Source organism: Zootermopsis nevadensis, unplaced genomic scaffold (genome assembly GCF_977971745.1).
Source record: "Zootermopsis nevadensis isolate Lab colony 2312 unplaced genomic scaffold, Znev_1.0 Znev_ptg000025l, whole genome shotgun sequence".
In the NCBI taxonomy this organism is placed as follows: domain Eukaryota; kingdom Metazoa; phylum Arthropoda; class Insecta; order Blattodea; family Termopsidae; genus Zootermopsis; species Zootermopsis nevadensis.
In genome coordinates, this window is record NW_028259157.1 from 13,138,927 (window position 1) to 13,154,356 (window position 15,430).

At 43.1% G+C, this 15,430-nt stretch overlaps 2 protein-coding genes across 3 annotated transcripts in view; one reads left to right on the top strand and one right to left on the bottom strand.

Annotated features, from left to right (window-relative positions):
• The window catches only part of LOC110836376 (solute carrier family 41 member 1), a 38,588-nt gene extending 30,345 nt beyond the window's left edge, over positions 1–8,243 (bottom strand). Inside the window, exon 1 of one of the 2 annotated variants that reach the window (XR_015537078.1) lies at positions 8,104–8,243. The gene's annotated coding sequence lies outside the window, so the exon portion shown is untranslated. The remainder of the gene's footprint in view (positions 1–8,103) is intronic. The other variant, XR_015537076.1, reaches the window with a different exon arrangement.
• On the top strand, positions 481–12,541 carry LOC110836378 (lethal (3) malignant blood neoplasm). Its single transcript, XM_022077498.2, has 4 exons — positions 481–563; positions 6,761–6,890; positions 7,558–7,689; positions 8,156–12,541. The coding sequence occupies exons 1-4, from the start codon at positions 546–548 to the stop codon at positions 9,862–9,864; spliced, it is 1,989 nt and encodes a 662-aa protein (XP_021933190.2). The 5' UTR covers positions 481–545; the 3' UTR covers positions 9,865–12,541.
• Positions 12,542–15,430: the final 2,889 nt, after the last annotated feature.

Sequence of the window (15,430 nt, forward strand, 5' to 3'; positions counted from 1 at the left end):
TTCGTGCTGTTTAACAGAACCATTTAACGTGTTTCTATATCAACGACTGTGACTTTATAGTGATCAGAAAACACGTCACACCCAAAGTAGCCCCAATGAAAATTACACATCTGTTCTCGAATCTGATTACCCGGTACAATTTTTTTAAGTGACTGGATTCTCTCCCACGAACACATGTTTCGGTTTTTGATGTTCTTGCGGGTTGTAACGCCGTGTGGAGTTGTAGGTACACACCAACCTTCCGGAGGAACAGACTGCCTCCTCCTTCAGGGCTGACGCACAAGTGCACACGCGTCACAACCCGGATGACCACCAGCGACATCTTGACCGCCCATCAGGCTCAAGTCCTACTATAAGTTTATATAAATTGACACAAATTTATCGTCACTGACCGTCGGCCACTTCGGAAAACAGTGGCAACGAGCACTGCTCATTTCGCAGACGAGTGAACGTGTAGCTGGTGGGGGGATGTTTAAAAGATGAGCACGTGCACGTCTCTGGCAGTTAGTGAGCGTGTGTGTGTGCAGTTGCTATCAGCGGTCACCATGGGCTGGCTGACACAGGTCAGTAAAACCGTTCTCGACTCTCTCCGTTCATTCGTCATTGAGACACGGTTTCGCGTTAAGCGAAGTAGCGTGGACAGGCAATTAGTCGCTTACTGATCCCCAGGAGTTTCGTAATTTCACGGAAACCCCTTCGACATGCAGGAGGTCGTAATGTGCACAATAACTTAAAGAATCCTGACATTTAACTTCAGTGGTCAGAAGCAGAGGTGAGTCTTCCCTAAGAATTAAGAGTTTCAGAGAGAAATTATTCGGAGCTGACAAATCAAACGGGCGGTCATTTTTGCTGAGATGAAATTCGAGTCGGTCGTACGGTCACAAGAAAGACAAACCCCGTAGGCCGGAGCCTCCCAAAGTGTGGTACGCGTAGCGAAAAAGTTCCAAGACCCAAGCGACAACAAAGATATTTCCAGAAGTGTTGACCCAGAGCATCCCGTCAGACTCCAACAAAGAAAACTGAACAAATTCCGTAATACTTTTAAGATTCATAAGCTCCTGTTCATTTTTTAGCTTACCTCATGTGCCTTTTTCTTTAGTTCAGATTAAGCTTGATCACAACGTGATTCGATCGCACGCAGCTCAGCTGATTCTGACTTAATGGGGAGCGAAGGACGCCGCCGATAGGACCGAAATCCCAAACGGTACAAAGAGATGGTTACTAAGTTTTGCAAAACATTGTTACGTATGTTTAAAGGTACTCCGACCACGTATCCAGGAGATTGGAGCACATTTTGTAAAACCACTTCGCTGAGATGTACTTAAATGTGAAGCCCTTGATTTAAAGCGACAAATGTCCGACCAGTTTGTGAAGGTTATCGTAATTTGCTTCTTTCGGACATTCAATTACCAAGCTTTAATAAATGCAAGCAGCCTCCCTCTTTTAAATATTTCTGCTAAGAACAAGATAAAAGGCTCTCGGCGTATAATAAAAGCGACGAATAGGTACACTTTCAGCCCGAGAGACTCGCGTGTAGTTGTAATTTCTTGCACACACAAAAAAAATGGCGACACACTAGGTCCGTCCGCACATGTTAATTTCGAATTTCTCAACAAGTCGCAAACATGCTTGCGGTCTGCACCGTAAGACGCTGGTCGAACGCCATTCCCGTTCGAATTGGAAAAAGGGCCTGCTATTCAAACAGGAGCCACGGTGGTCTAGCGGTTAGAACGCTGGCCTTGTAATCCTGGGGTCTCGGGTTCGATTCCCGGCGGTGCCCGAATTTATAACTTGTGTTGGGCAAGGCCGGGGTCTAGGCAACACAGAGTTTTCCTCCGTGGCATCCCAACAATTACTCCATTCACACACAGAAGAAGGCAATGGCAAACCACTTCTGGATCATCTGCCAACAACGTATATGAACAGGTCCCAGTCCGAGAGAAGGATGGAAGGATCCTGTTCATATGGACCTGTCGTCGGACAGAACACTAAATAAAAAAAATAAATTCAAACAGAGCTGTTGAAGGGAAAGGACAAGGCTCGTCTTACGAAACTTTTATGCCTGGTATGAAAGAGGCCTACAGATCGGCCACGATTTGAAGCAAAAATGCAGGGAAGATTAATTTTCATAAGTTTGCGCACGTGCTGGCTTTGTAACAACACATGAGCTAAGTGAACATTCAGATATTACGGCTTGATGCTCCTCCCGGCTTTATCGGAAAAAGGGACTTGTGCATCGAGAGAGAGAGAGAGTTACACCGTTCTGACACTTTGTCTCGGGTACAGTCGCGATACATTTGCACTGCAGAACAACGCATGCAGCGATAATGACCTCATATGCCGACATTCGTTTTGAAAATTCGACGAGTGGGCCAAAAATAAGTCGTGAATGATCTCCAAAATCAGCAGAGAAGATGTAGCCGCGATATCAATGAGACGACCGGTTTGCAATGCCCGGGTATATTCGTGTTAAAGCAGGCAGAACGTCTTCCACATTACTGCAGCTCGTGGACGTCTTCATAAATCCGACGGGCGAAGTTTCTCAAGACTCCGACAGCGCCACAACCAAGAGATTAACGACTGCGATAACCTCTCTGGATACTTGTGCACGTGTCGGTGGGGTCAGCATGAGAGCAGAAGCCGCTTCGGAAACGCATAGTCGCCTGTACGTCCTGACTAACATTACAGTAGACGAAATCGCGAAAATTCTCGTGTTTTTGGGCCTAAAGTTGTCACTTTCCTGCTTACTTGTGAACTCTCAGTTCCGAATAACTTAAATCGATTAAAGTTTCACAGCAGCCGAACAAGTCCGTTCATCGACGGGTCGTAATCGTCTTGGTTGCGACGCCAAGCATTCTTGTAGGAATCCGTCTACGCTTCGGAGGGTTCTACTCCGAAGATGGGGGCGATACCTTCTTCTGTGACAACTACCAAAAGATTAAACAACCCACAAGGCAGCAGTACACAGTTTCACCGCACACACGCACACTGAGTACGCATGTAGGACAGATTAATAGCGGATAAAAGTCAAAGGAGCGACCTTTCTCTTCGCATTCATAAGAATCTTGTTTACATAACACGTGATGGATAATAAGGGGCGATATAAGGACTTTTATTCAATCGTCATAATGTTCTAGCCCGAAGGTTCAAAACCGGAGCCTCGACTGGTGAAAGGCATCGCGGGGGCGGGTCCCTTGTCAACGACTTTGATTCAGAGTCAGGAGTTCTCAACCCGCGGCCCGTCTATATACGTTCCCCACATTAGCCAGGAGGTAGAAGGAAACGTCCCTTCATCCCACTTGGGTTCCAACGTCTACTCGTCGCGAAGTAAGCTGCTGTCTTCTGGTATTAACCTGTGTCCCTTTACCTAACAAATCATGAACGATTTCATCAACGTGGAGGCGGAAGTGATACTCGAAGGCCGACTACAGGTCTTCAATTACCTTCCTCGACCTTGATTGCTTCTTTCATTCCTTCACGATCACAAGCGATATTCTTTTGTTTCTTGTTCAAAAGATTCTCAAGCAACTGAACACAATGCGGGCGTTACGAAATCTGTTGGTTGACAGGAGACGTTTCGTGTTCAAAAAGTTTTAATCGTTCGCGGTTACTGGGCGACAAACCGCGTGAGTATGGAGTTACATACAACCCAACATTTCGGAGACTGTATGTCTCCACTGTCAGGTTAGACCCAAACTCATACGGCTAATCGTCCGTAAAGACTTCGCTTATTTACAAAACTTGCCTCCAGATAGTCATTTTCAGCAAAATACTTCGTTACTGCGTCTGTAAGTATGCTAAGTTGCAGAGCCCAGTCTATTTGAATGCGGTTTATACGCGACGTATCGACGTATGGTCCCGTGTTCTTACGGCGTGACATAAGATCGCTGAGTCCACTGAAATCTCTGCCTCGCCTGCAGTTTGAAGTAAAGTTTTTCAAATATTAAAGTAAAAAAGCTAAACGAGATGACAATGGACATCAGGAAGGAAGGAAGGAAGGAAGGAAGTACTTAATCTAAAAACAATAACGAACTAAATCGGAGGTCTACGTTGGTTCAATAAAAGTTAAAATAAACACAAAAATGACGTTCCAAAGCAACAGATGTTAAATCCGTACGACTGTAAGATGGCTTTTACGGCTTATCTTACGAACACTGAAGGTGTTAAGATCTTACTGACAACAAGGAAGTGATAGTAATGAATTATTTAAGTCTGTTTAATCTCTCTTAAAACAAATGTTAAAGTACCAAATTACAAGACAAACAGAACTTCGTGCGTTAATACCTAAGCTTAGCCTGTTCCTCAATAATAATAATAATAATTGTAACGGCGTTAATTTGAAAGAGAAATCTGCCCGCGACATACAAAGAAACGCCTATGACAAAAGAGAAGTTTCAACCTTGTCTCGGAGACGCTTAAAATGGCGTGTTGGTCACAGTACGCCCTTAGTTCGACGTAAGATGCCCACTGTCCAAATTACATAATTCAGCTTTCGAATGCGTCTGAACTTTAAACGCACAGGTCTGACTGCGATTCAGTCTTCCGGTGCGGACTCTTCGCGTTAGGATGGTAAGACACGTTCGCGGCCAGACAGGTCGAGCAAAGCGGAATCTGAATGTTCGATTCAGTAGGCCAACAGGTTTACGTGTACACAAGAGACTGCAAAGAATATTTGTAACCTTCATTACCAAACAGCCTTCTTGATTTATGTGCCTAGTCGTGGGTTACAAGGTGGACTGCATTTTCCAAGTGAATGCCACGTTGAAGGTCGGCAACTCTTTAATTACTCCATTGGGCACAAATACAGCGCCACCCTGCATCATCCCCTGCTTTCATTTGCGAGTTAAATGAGGCAAGTCCTAGTGGGAGATTAGGCAAAAACTTCTTTGATGATTTTCAACTGAAGATACTGAGTAAAACCACGAAATACTCCGATCAAAATACTAATCGGGTACCTCCCGAATACCTCGCGCCTTACAGCTTCTGCAAACCCGCACTGACTACTTCAATGGAAAAAAAAAAACTTCTCACGTGCCTGTAAGAAGGGCTTAAGTCAACACAAACTGCGTTGGGCTTGGAACATTCACTCAGTCGATGTTGTTCTTCTGCGTTGTGACGTTAAACAGCAGCCGACCGACGTTTCGGAGAAACGTGCAGTACACCCACCGAAAGAGACTTTCCAGACATGAAGTTGGGATGCGAAAATCCTCTGCTTCGACGTTTCGTCAAAGGAAATTGTTTCTGTATAATTTTGTATGAGGAGAAATTTTCAAACTTCCTGGATGCTTGACAAGTGTAATTTTACTGCAGTTCGGTTGGACGAGATGGGCTGGGTCCTTGGCTCCACAAAGAGGAGTTCGTGAACTTTTGGCACAGAACAATAACGTAATGATCAACCTAGTATTTAAAACTTCGTCATTTAGAACCTTACAGGGCCAAACGTTAAACGCATCGCCCTCCACATCCGTGTCAGAGTGACCGGCAGTCCTTGCTACACCCATCGCCAGATGACACCATAATTCATGGTGCACAGAAGGTCGCCTCTGTGTGGACTCAGCTGGCAGCGGTTCGCTGCGTCGATCATAAAAGAGGGTCCTGTGGCAGGCTTTGGTAACACGACAGAACTGTATCGACCGTGGGGATGGACGAGCCAGTTCCTGGCGACAGTTTCGTTAAACAAGCCACACACAAATTTTTGAACAAATTAGTAAATGTAACCATAATACACTAATTTGCAAATATCGTGTTTTCAATTTAAAAACGACGATCAGCAACAACCTTAAACATTTCTTGCGAAATACAGAATCAGCAGACACAAACCTGCCATGTCCGAAGTGTGCGCACACCCATGCAAAGTGAGGGTCCGGTCGGACCGCGCGGCAATCGAATATACCTTGCGACGATTTTCAAAACACACGTCGATGCGTGGGCGGCAACACCCCCCCAAAAAGTGAAACGACAATAAACTGGTTCCTCGTACGTACAGACAACGCGACATAGAAACATTTCCCAACACCAGCTTCATACAAATGACTCGGAGAGTCTGCCGGCGAGCGACACAATTTCAAACTGCGAATGGCTGGGGTATTTATTACTCGTTGAGTAAGAGTGACATATTGGTCAGGCAACAGCAGGCATATCACGTTTAGCCCACAAACGTTTTGTTGGCATAACTTACGTCATCTGTTGCGCAAGTGACCTCTCATTTCTAGCACATCATCTGTTAAAACCCCGCGTGGCATTACCGGCAGGTGTCAGGGCTTGATAGTCGGTCCTACAACCAGGAAGCCCCTGACACCCACGGGTTCGAGGGACAACGTGGTCCTGTGAGAACTGCAACTCACCCTTTCTGCTTTCTTCACGAGACTGTACATTGAAGTGAGCTGCCTTTGAACCACGGTGCATGCTATTTTAATCTCGGCTTCACTACTTTCCACTCGAAACCTTTGTTTTGTTCACAGTAATATGCGTGCAAGGACAATGATTCTATTGACTACGGCAGAATAAAGTACAGTTTTCACGAGTTTTCAAGCGCAGACTCTTCTAACGTCGAGAAAACATCAACCCGTCGTTAGAACACCTGCCGATACCCTACGTTATGTTCTGTCGACGTTGTCCTCTGGGTAATAACGACGTGTGGACGTGTAGATAGCGGCGTTCGAGGTATCATACGTTCACCACATTCAGGGCTGAAGAGAGATGTCAATCCATTCAGCCGTTTCCACCAGCCTTGCAGTAACCATCATGTTCTGTCCTTCAGGTGGTTCTACTGATGATCGGCGTAGCAGCAGTCAACGGCCAGAAGGGCAGTGACGGGTTCACGGACGACGAACGACCTTACGAGTTCGGATTCAACATAGAGGGATATCAACACCGCCACGAGAAGAAAGGTTTTATTTATTTATTTATTATTAACTGCAAATGGGTTTATAACCGGTACGCCGCCCCAGGTTTGTCGCAAGTCTGTAACAGTCTCAGCGAAACGACCTTCCACCTACCTCACTCTGACGTTCAAACACGTACATTACCTCCCTGACTAACCGCAATTGACGACGTCATTTCACTTCGTGTTTCATGAAATTTACACCAAATCGAAAACTAATGTTTGTAGGTCCTCATGAGGCCTACAAGATACTTTCTATGGGATAAGCTAACATCTGAGATTAACGTAGAGAAGGGCGTCATACTGGACCAATACAGACCAGAATTAAATTATCCGACTACTTCCAGTGCGCGTCTGTCACTGAAATCCACCGAGTGGGTTCGGAGATGAAACACGATATTCCGCTGCAGTTTGTGCGAGGAGCGCGCAGTCAAACGAGAGAATTCATCCACTAAAGACACGAAGTCTCCTCCAGAAGACAGGCAGCAATGCTTACCACAACATTCACGAGCTACAATCATCTGTCAGTGGAGATAATTCTGATGACATACAGAAAATCCAAACCAACTGTTTGACGTAACACACGAAAAATATGCAAAAACAATAAAATGTACATCTGTAAGCTGTCTTCTTGTTAAGTAATGCACATAACAGCCTTTTGTTGTTACTTGCAGATAAGAATGGCATTATTATGGGGGAGTTCGGCTTCATCACAGCAGATGGCATCTACCACGTGACTGTGTACGCTACAGATGAAAATGGTGACTTCAGGATCCTGAAGATGAAAAACATCAAAGTCGGGTTCCGTAAGTTCATAGTGCTTAAGGAGGGCGAGAGAAGGCGTGAGCCTAGCAAATCCATCAGACGAGTTTGAACTAACTAACGCCTTGCGGTGGCTGCTGATTCACTGCAGCCATACGTAACCTGATAAGCACATGAATTCATTTTACAGCAACGTAATTATGTGTAGACCCACGCCTGCGCATCGGGGAGATGAGAAATTCACATAAATGCTGCATGAAACATCCTAAATTCCTCGCCTTTTACACAACCCGAAGGTTCGTTACACTGCTCACGACAAAAAATGCCAGTATTTTTCGAGAGCACCGTGTTATTTTGCTACGTGATCCAACTTCGTGATCATCCCAGCAAAATTAACGCTTTAAACATATTTGAAAATCGACCTGCTGCCTGCACATTCGTGATGCCATGAACCTTACCTTCGTCAACTCTCTGGCAGAACTGAACATCTGTATCTGATTCTTTCCACAGCTCCGGGAAGCGCAGTGAATTCCACGACTCCTAAAGCAGCATCCCCGATACCACAGCCCACTCCAAAGCCAGTAAGTGGACCTGGAGCGATCAGCCACAGCCCTGAAACTGAAGCAAAACATTTTACCAACACCCCCAAACCTACGAGTGGGGCCGCGACTACCATCAGCACGACACTTCCAACCACCACGAAGGCCAAATTCAACGATGGGTGCGGTTCTTGCAAAGTCCCTGTACCGACCACGAAAGCACCGATCCCACCTGCGTCAGGTCAACTGCGACCCCATCCACCAGCAAAAGGAATTTTGGGCACAACGGGTGCATTTGGATCGCCTTCCCCACCCGGAAGTGGCCAGCCTCCAGCAGCTGGAATCTTTGCCACGCCACGTCCTTCTTCTGGAGGAGCACCTTTATTTGGAGGCACACAGCCTCCAGCAGGTGGAATCTTTGCCACGCCACGTCCTTCTTCTGGAGGAGCACCTTTATCTGGAGGCACACAGCCTCCAGCAGGTGGAATCTTTGCCACGCCACGTCCTTCTTCAGGAGGAGCACCTTTATTTGGAGGCACACAGCCTCCAGCAGCTGGAATCTTTGCCACGCCACGTCCTTCTTCTGGAGGAGCACCTTTATTTGGAGGCACACAGCCTCCAGCAGGTGGAATCTTTGCCACGCCACGTCCTTCTTCTGGAGGAGCACCTTTATCTGGAGGCACACAGCCTCCAGCAGGTGGAATCTTTGCCACGCCACGTCCTTCTTCTGGAGGAGCACCTTTATTCGGAGGCACACAGCCTCCAGCAGCTGGAATCTTTGCCACGCCACGCCCTGTTTCTGGAGGAGCACCTTTATTTGGAGGCACACAGCCTCCAGCAGGTGGAATCTTTGCCACGCCACGTCCTTCTTCTGGAGGAGCACCTTTATCTGGAGGCACACTGCCTCCAGCAGGTGGAATCTTTGCCACGCCACGTCCTTCTTCTGGAGGAGCACCTTTATCTGGAGGCACACAGCCTCCAGCAGCTGGAATCTTTGCCACGCCACGCCCTGTTTCTGGAGGAGCACCTTTATCTGGAGGCACACAGCCTCCAGCAGGTGGAATCTTTGCGACGCCACGTCCTTCTGCTGGAGGAGCACCTTTATCTGGAGGCACACAGCCTCCAGCAGGTGGAATCTTTGTCACACCAACTCCTCCTTTTAGAGGCGAACCCTCACCTGGAGGAACATCACCTCCACCTCGTCCTCTTTTTGGTTCTACTGGAGGAATACATTCTCCACCTGCAGGCCAACAATCTCTCACAGGTGGCACACAGACTCCACCTGGAGGTAACACCGAAAAACTTGCTCCAATAGGAGTTAATTTCGGTGGAACGCCTCCTGCAAGCAGCGAAGTTCCACTGGGAGTCGAGAGACCCGGTCTACCGAATGGAATCACAGAAGATGATGTCATGAAGCTGCTGTACAGGTTCAACTACACTGTGGGTTTCCATGGGCACAACGAAGATGGGTACAGGAACGGAGACAAAGTTGGAGGATACTTCGTTAATGGAAGAAACGGAATTAGTACACAGGTGAAATATGTCGCAAATGAGTTTGGGTACCAACCAAATGTGACGTTCATACCTCTCGGGCCAGACTCGCCTGATACACCCAAAGAGGACAGCGAGAAGAACTATGGGCTGAAGGGATATGCTTTCGAATGGTTCTACAGAAGATGAGACCACGATCTACAAAGTGGGTTCCCCATAATTTCTACGTGTTCATTTACGGTACAATAAACAGTGCATCCCCTGAGATTATTCATGTTTACAAGAATAGAAATTATAAATAAAATATTTCATTAAGCTAAAATACATGCCATGGTATTAGCGAAATCCTGAAAACATCACATCGTATGAAGCTTGGCAGCCGCTCGATTTGTTCCAACTACAAAATGAAGCATGGCACAGATAATTCTTACACTACAAGTACGTCCTTTGTAACTGTCAATAATATGACCTCAACTTAAACCACGTCCACTGACAGCCAAGTTATAGAATGATATTTCATGAAACGGGCGTAGGAAGGACACAAAGTCCTCGGCAGTGTATCTACTCCTGATGATGGAGGAGTATGGACAATTTGTGGGATTATGACAGGCAAGGGAAACAGCTGCTCAGAGAAAGCCTTGCCTACACCTTCAGTCCACTGCAAAGAGGAATAAGACTTATCTTGATCTGGCAAAAACGCCTGTGACTCTATCCACGACTGTTCCAGTTACCTCCTACCATAATATGTCTTACGTCAGTTGGCTCTTTTAATAACGCGTGTCAGTAGCTCCTAAGTTACAATGACATTATACAAAGTGGGTACTAACTTCAAATAACCGTTCCTTCCTAATATATTGTCTAAATGCTCGTCAATTAGAAGCTCCAGATCAAATTCGAACTCTTAACGCCATACGCACATTCACGGCCTGTATTAATTTAACTGCGTTAGAATTTTCATTAAAGCATCTTTATGTAGGAAGTAAAACAAACACAGTGTGCCTGAGTAAGTTCTGTGTGGAACTGGAAAATCATGGCAATTATGCACCGTGGAGTACAGGAGGCAGTCGAGGCTATGTCAAACAACTCTTCTGGAAATCGCCTGGAGTGACAAAGGAAAACCTCGTGCAGGAAAACCTATGCCATGCCAAAGACTCAAATACAAAGTGCTAGTCTGCCCATAATCTTCTATTATAAAAACTGTACAAGTTGAAGAACTGCACATAACAGCTCCATAGTTTGAAAAAGTTTAGTAGCAAAATATCTACAGAAATTACTTTGGCATCAACAGAGTAAGGGAAAGAATCAGAGTTATTGTGTACGATATTAAGAAGCTTATTTATTGAACTATTTAACGACTCTTTTAAAAACTCAGGTGTTACATGGTCCAGAATCAGATAAGATGATTCAGAGGAATGTTGATGGAAGAAGTAATGATCCATTTTACTGCATTATCCCAGAACTTGACTAGTAGGGCTGAGGAAGACCACGAAAGGCTTATGCAGGGTAGTCAGTGTGTCCCAGTTAAGTTTTGGACAGAGCTCCACTCAAAAATGAAATAAGCCCTACTGCACAGCCTCCTTTTGACCTCCATTCTAGCATCGCTGCCCATTCCTTGGTTTCCTAGCAAGCCTGTCTTCTGAACTGACAAGTTTCGATGTTGCATTTCAAACTCATGCCACTATTCTAGCACCAAGAAAAAACTTCAACAGTGTGACAACAGAACTACGAATAAATCTGATCAACTTTCCAAAGTCTATAAATAAAAATACTGCCAAGAAAATGGCATAAAATTATGCATACTAAGAACTTTACTTATACCTTAAGTTCCTTGAGTACAACACAATCAGTATACGTAACAATCACACTAGTAAGCAATTTGATTTGCTTCTCAAGTTACACCAATATAAATCATTTCAAGAAAATGACAATAAGACAAGCTACATCTCCAATTTCTGGAATAAGAAGATTTCAAAAGAATTATGATGAAAGTAAGAAGACACTCTTCATTAATCCCTCAGTAACAGCACCATTTTAAATGTGGCAAGAGGTGCACGTAGGATAAATACAAAAGTGAGGCGCAGACACAATTAGAGAAATTAATAACAGGAAAAAGTTTCCAGCACATGCTGTGCTCCACAGATAAATTTAAAGATACATATCATACTAAAATGCATGGAAGTATACATTAGAAGTAGAATAATGGCAGGCACCAAAGAGAGAGCCTCATGTAGAAAATTGTTAAAGGAATATAATATTCTTCCACTAGCAGAAAATTCTTGCTCTTGTTATCATCATTTGTAGTGGACAACATACAAAAATTTAAAATTTTCAAACAAACTCAGATATCCACAATATGAGTACAAGATACAGAAACAACCTTCATGTGCCAAACACAAACCACAGTAAATATCAAAAAGAAGTTTACTATATTGGAATTAAGCTATTGAATAAACTCCCCCCCCCCCCTCCCCCTGTCTAAGAATTCTGAATGATACAAATAAATTTAAGCCATCACTAAAAGAGTATCTCCTATCTCACTCCTGGTCCATACCAGACCCCAACCAAAATACATGCAAGTAATAGTGGGTATGATTTATTTTGTGATTACTTTTGCAGTAATATTGTAGTTGGCAGTAAATAAATGTCATAACTATGTAGTTCATATCGGTATTAGAAACAAGTCCTATGACATGTTCTACGTCCTTGGCTCAGGCCTAAGAGAGAGCTATGGGATGTGAATAAACTCTAATTTATACTATTATTGATTATATCTTTAGTTTTGATATATATATATATGTGTGCAGCAGCTCACTCACCTTCTGTCTTGACACAAAACAGAGAGAATAATAAATTTGCTTGCTATTACTGTTTCTGTTTATTTATCATACATGGTTGAAAAACTATAAACTCAATATTTTCTTAATCATACAAAAATCAATTAAAACGAGCTGTAACTACAGATAAATACTTACAGAATAATTTATCATATCTGACAGAACTACTGCCAAACAATGGCCATGTAGTAACACAATGTTCTTAACTAAAGGAAGATAAATTGAAAAAAAAACTTACTGAATGACTGACTGACTACTTTTAGCTCACTCCTTCTTGAGAAGCTAACAGCTGCTTAGTTAGTCAAGACATTCATCACATTTCATGGAACCCATAAGTTCATAAACAAAAGCCTGCCACTGGTTGCTATCTCCATTCCACCTGATTTACTTAGGGTGCATTTTAATATTCGCCCCAATCTATGCCTATCCCTTTACCGTGAGGCACCAAATTTCAGTTTACTTCATTCTGGTGACGAGACAAACATATACCTGTTTGTTTCTGCATTTACTTCTAGACCAGTTTTTTGTAGTAGCAACCAACAGAGCTTGTATGTTCCTGTAACATATTTCTCCCCAGTAAATTAATAGCACCATTACACACCAAAAGCTGATGTATCAAATTATAATATAAATAAATTTAAAACAACCTAATAGTAGGCCTACCTTTTGCTGATGGCGTTGAGGGTATTCCATCATAATTTATAACTCCACAGGTTCCATGCCAACAATCACTGTCCACCAGAAAGACCTTCATTCCAACACTTAGCAAATGAAAGTTGCTCACATCATTCCACGTAGAATTTACTTCACTTCTGGCAATTAATTTTCAATTCACACGAATTAAAAACAAAACATATATCAAACCTATCACATTACTTTCTGCACCATAACCATACAGTTTATGCTTCTCTGTTATTATGGGTAATATTGATATCTGAGCGCCAAGAATCATGTTGCGTCGTCCTGCCAGGTATGCAACAAAATTCTTCGATTGGATTTTACACAGTTTTGTATATCATAATGTTCGAGAAACATCACAGTAAACGTAGACTATTTCAATCTCGACTTCAACAAGAAACGGTAGCAATCTTTACAGAGCTTCTGCAACATGTTCTTCTCGTGCTACAGACCTTTTTACGAGTTTCGAAATATAGGCCTATCAGAAGTTTAGAATTATTAATGTACGCCTGATACCACCCTATACGACCGACTAGATGATTCTTCTGTTACTTTACAACGCTATATAACTACGAAAAGCCCAGTGGAAACGGTAACGTTGTAGAGTGAATAATTGTGGCCTAATCCAAGATGCTAACCCAGCAACTGATGGTTAGTTTCTTGAACAATTTTTAAAAGTGCTGTATCACCTAAAGGCGTTAGATTTTATCTACTCTGGTTACGAAAGGCGTGTCGTTATGTTTGTAGAAGACGTGGATAATGTTGAGTTTATACCTGGCCATTCTACTCGCTCACAATTAGGAACCTATTATGATCTGTCAATTTCTTTTGGCGGTAGGCCTAATTGAATTTTGCACATGTGATAGAGTTTTTAAGTAGCCCAATAATTAGTCAACCTTCAAGTACAAGTTACCTTAGAGCTCAGGTAACCTGCTACACCAGATCTCTGCTTATTTCATATCCAAAAGAAAAAACAAGCCGCTTCGGAAAGAAAACACGATCTTCATGCGTACGCACATTTGTGGTTGTCCATGAGTTCTTGTCTTCTTTGTTACTTTTGAACTAAGTGACCAGATTTCATAAAGCAGGCAGGTAACAACATGTCATATGAGTCTCTAATTATAGGAAAAATTAAGCTTTATAACATAATGCAGTAGTAATTTTAACAAGAAAATACAAAATTAATTTATTAAAATTTGTTCATAAATATAAATATGTATAAAAAGAATATATCTAGGCAGCAGGAAAGTATAAGCCATACAGGGAACAGCTCCTTACATTATGCATCTTAGTGGGCTGTTACTTCCACCTGTAAAAAGTATAAAAAAGTGGTGTCCCATTCAAAAGGTTCTGCTGCTGGGATGGGGGAACAGCACTGCAGAGGAGGTGTGTCACAATACAGCTCACATGGCAACAGAAAAGACCAAGACATTGGAAATGCCTTGAAGCCTGTCATGTGAAAATGTAATGTTGAATGTAACATGCAATAATCCAATCTTTTTTTTCCCCCTTTTCTGAATTTAGTATTCCTAAACTAATTCTTTTATATTTTCTTGATATACTTTCATTTTACAGCAATTTCAGTATAAAATTGCATGTTTTGGTTTTAATATTTAAATGTATTCCTACTCTGTCTATATGCATAAAAGAAGGCTTCTATTAAACATCCTATGTCATCATTTAGAGCAAATGATATAAAAGCACTTCCTGTTCATAGTGCTAATTTTTCTTACCAGTCTTCCTCTTTTTAGTATCCCTACCCACAGATCCATCTGTCACTTCAGTTTTGAGGTTGGCTCTACCACAAATACTCTCTTCATTCCTGATTTGTTCTTTTCTTAATTCTGAGATGGTAAGTGATGTGAAATGGCATTCAGGTACTAGTCAGTAGGTCTTGGCTGCATAGCCCTAAGACCCATGATCTCTGTCTTCTCACTTTATCATAAACTGGGAGTCTGGATGGAGGCTGCTGAGATGGTGGACACAACTGTTCAGTTCACGTGGCCCATGCATTTTAGAGCACAGAGTGCAGCTGTGCCCTTACTGCAGTTTGCCATGAAATGAAAGAGAGGTGAGCCCATACCTACCCCATATATCTGTTGATGTGAGCACCAGGTAAAAGAAACTTATGTCCTTGTTGAAATGTCAGACTAGTAGAGTAATGTATCCTTGAGGATAACTCGGGTAAAACATCAAATAAGATTTTCATGTCCCCTAGACTACTGAATGCCAGTGTTAGGATG

Coding starts and splice junctions, on each gene's coding strand:
- LOC110836378 (XM_022077498.2), top strand. Junction 6,891..7,557: donor ACACCGCCACGAGAAGAAAG/GTTTTATTTATT, acceptor TGTTACTTGCAG/ATAAGAATGGCATTATTATG. Junction 7,690..8,155: donor AAACATCAAAGTCGGGTTCC/GTAAGTTCATAG, acceptor TTCTTTCCACAG/CTCCGGGAAGCGCAGTGAAT.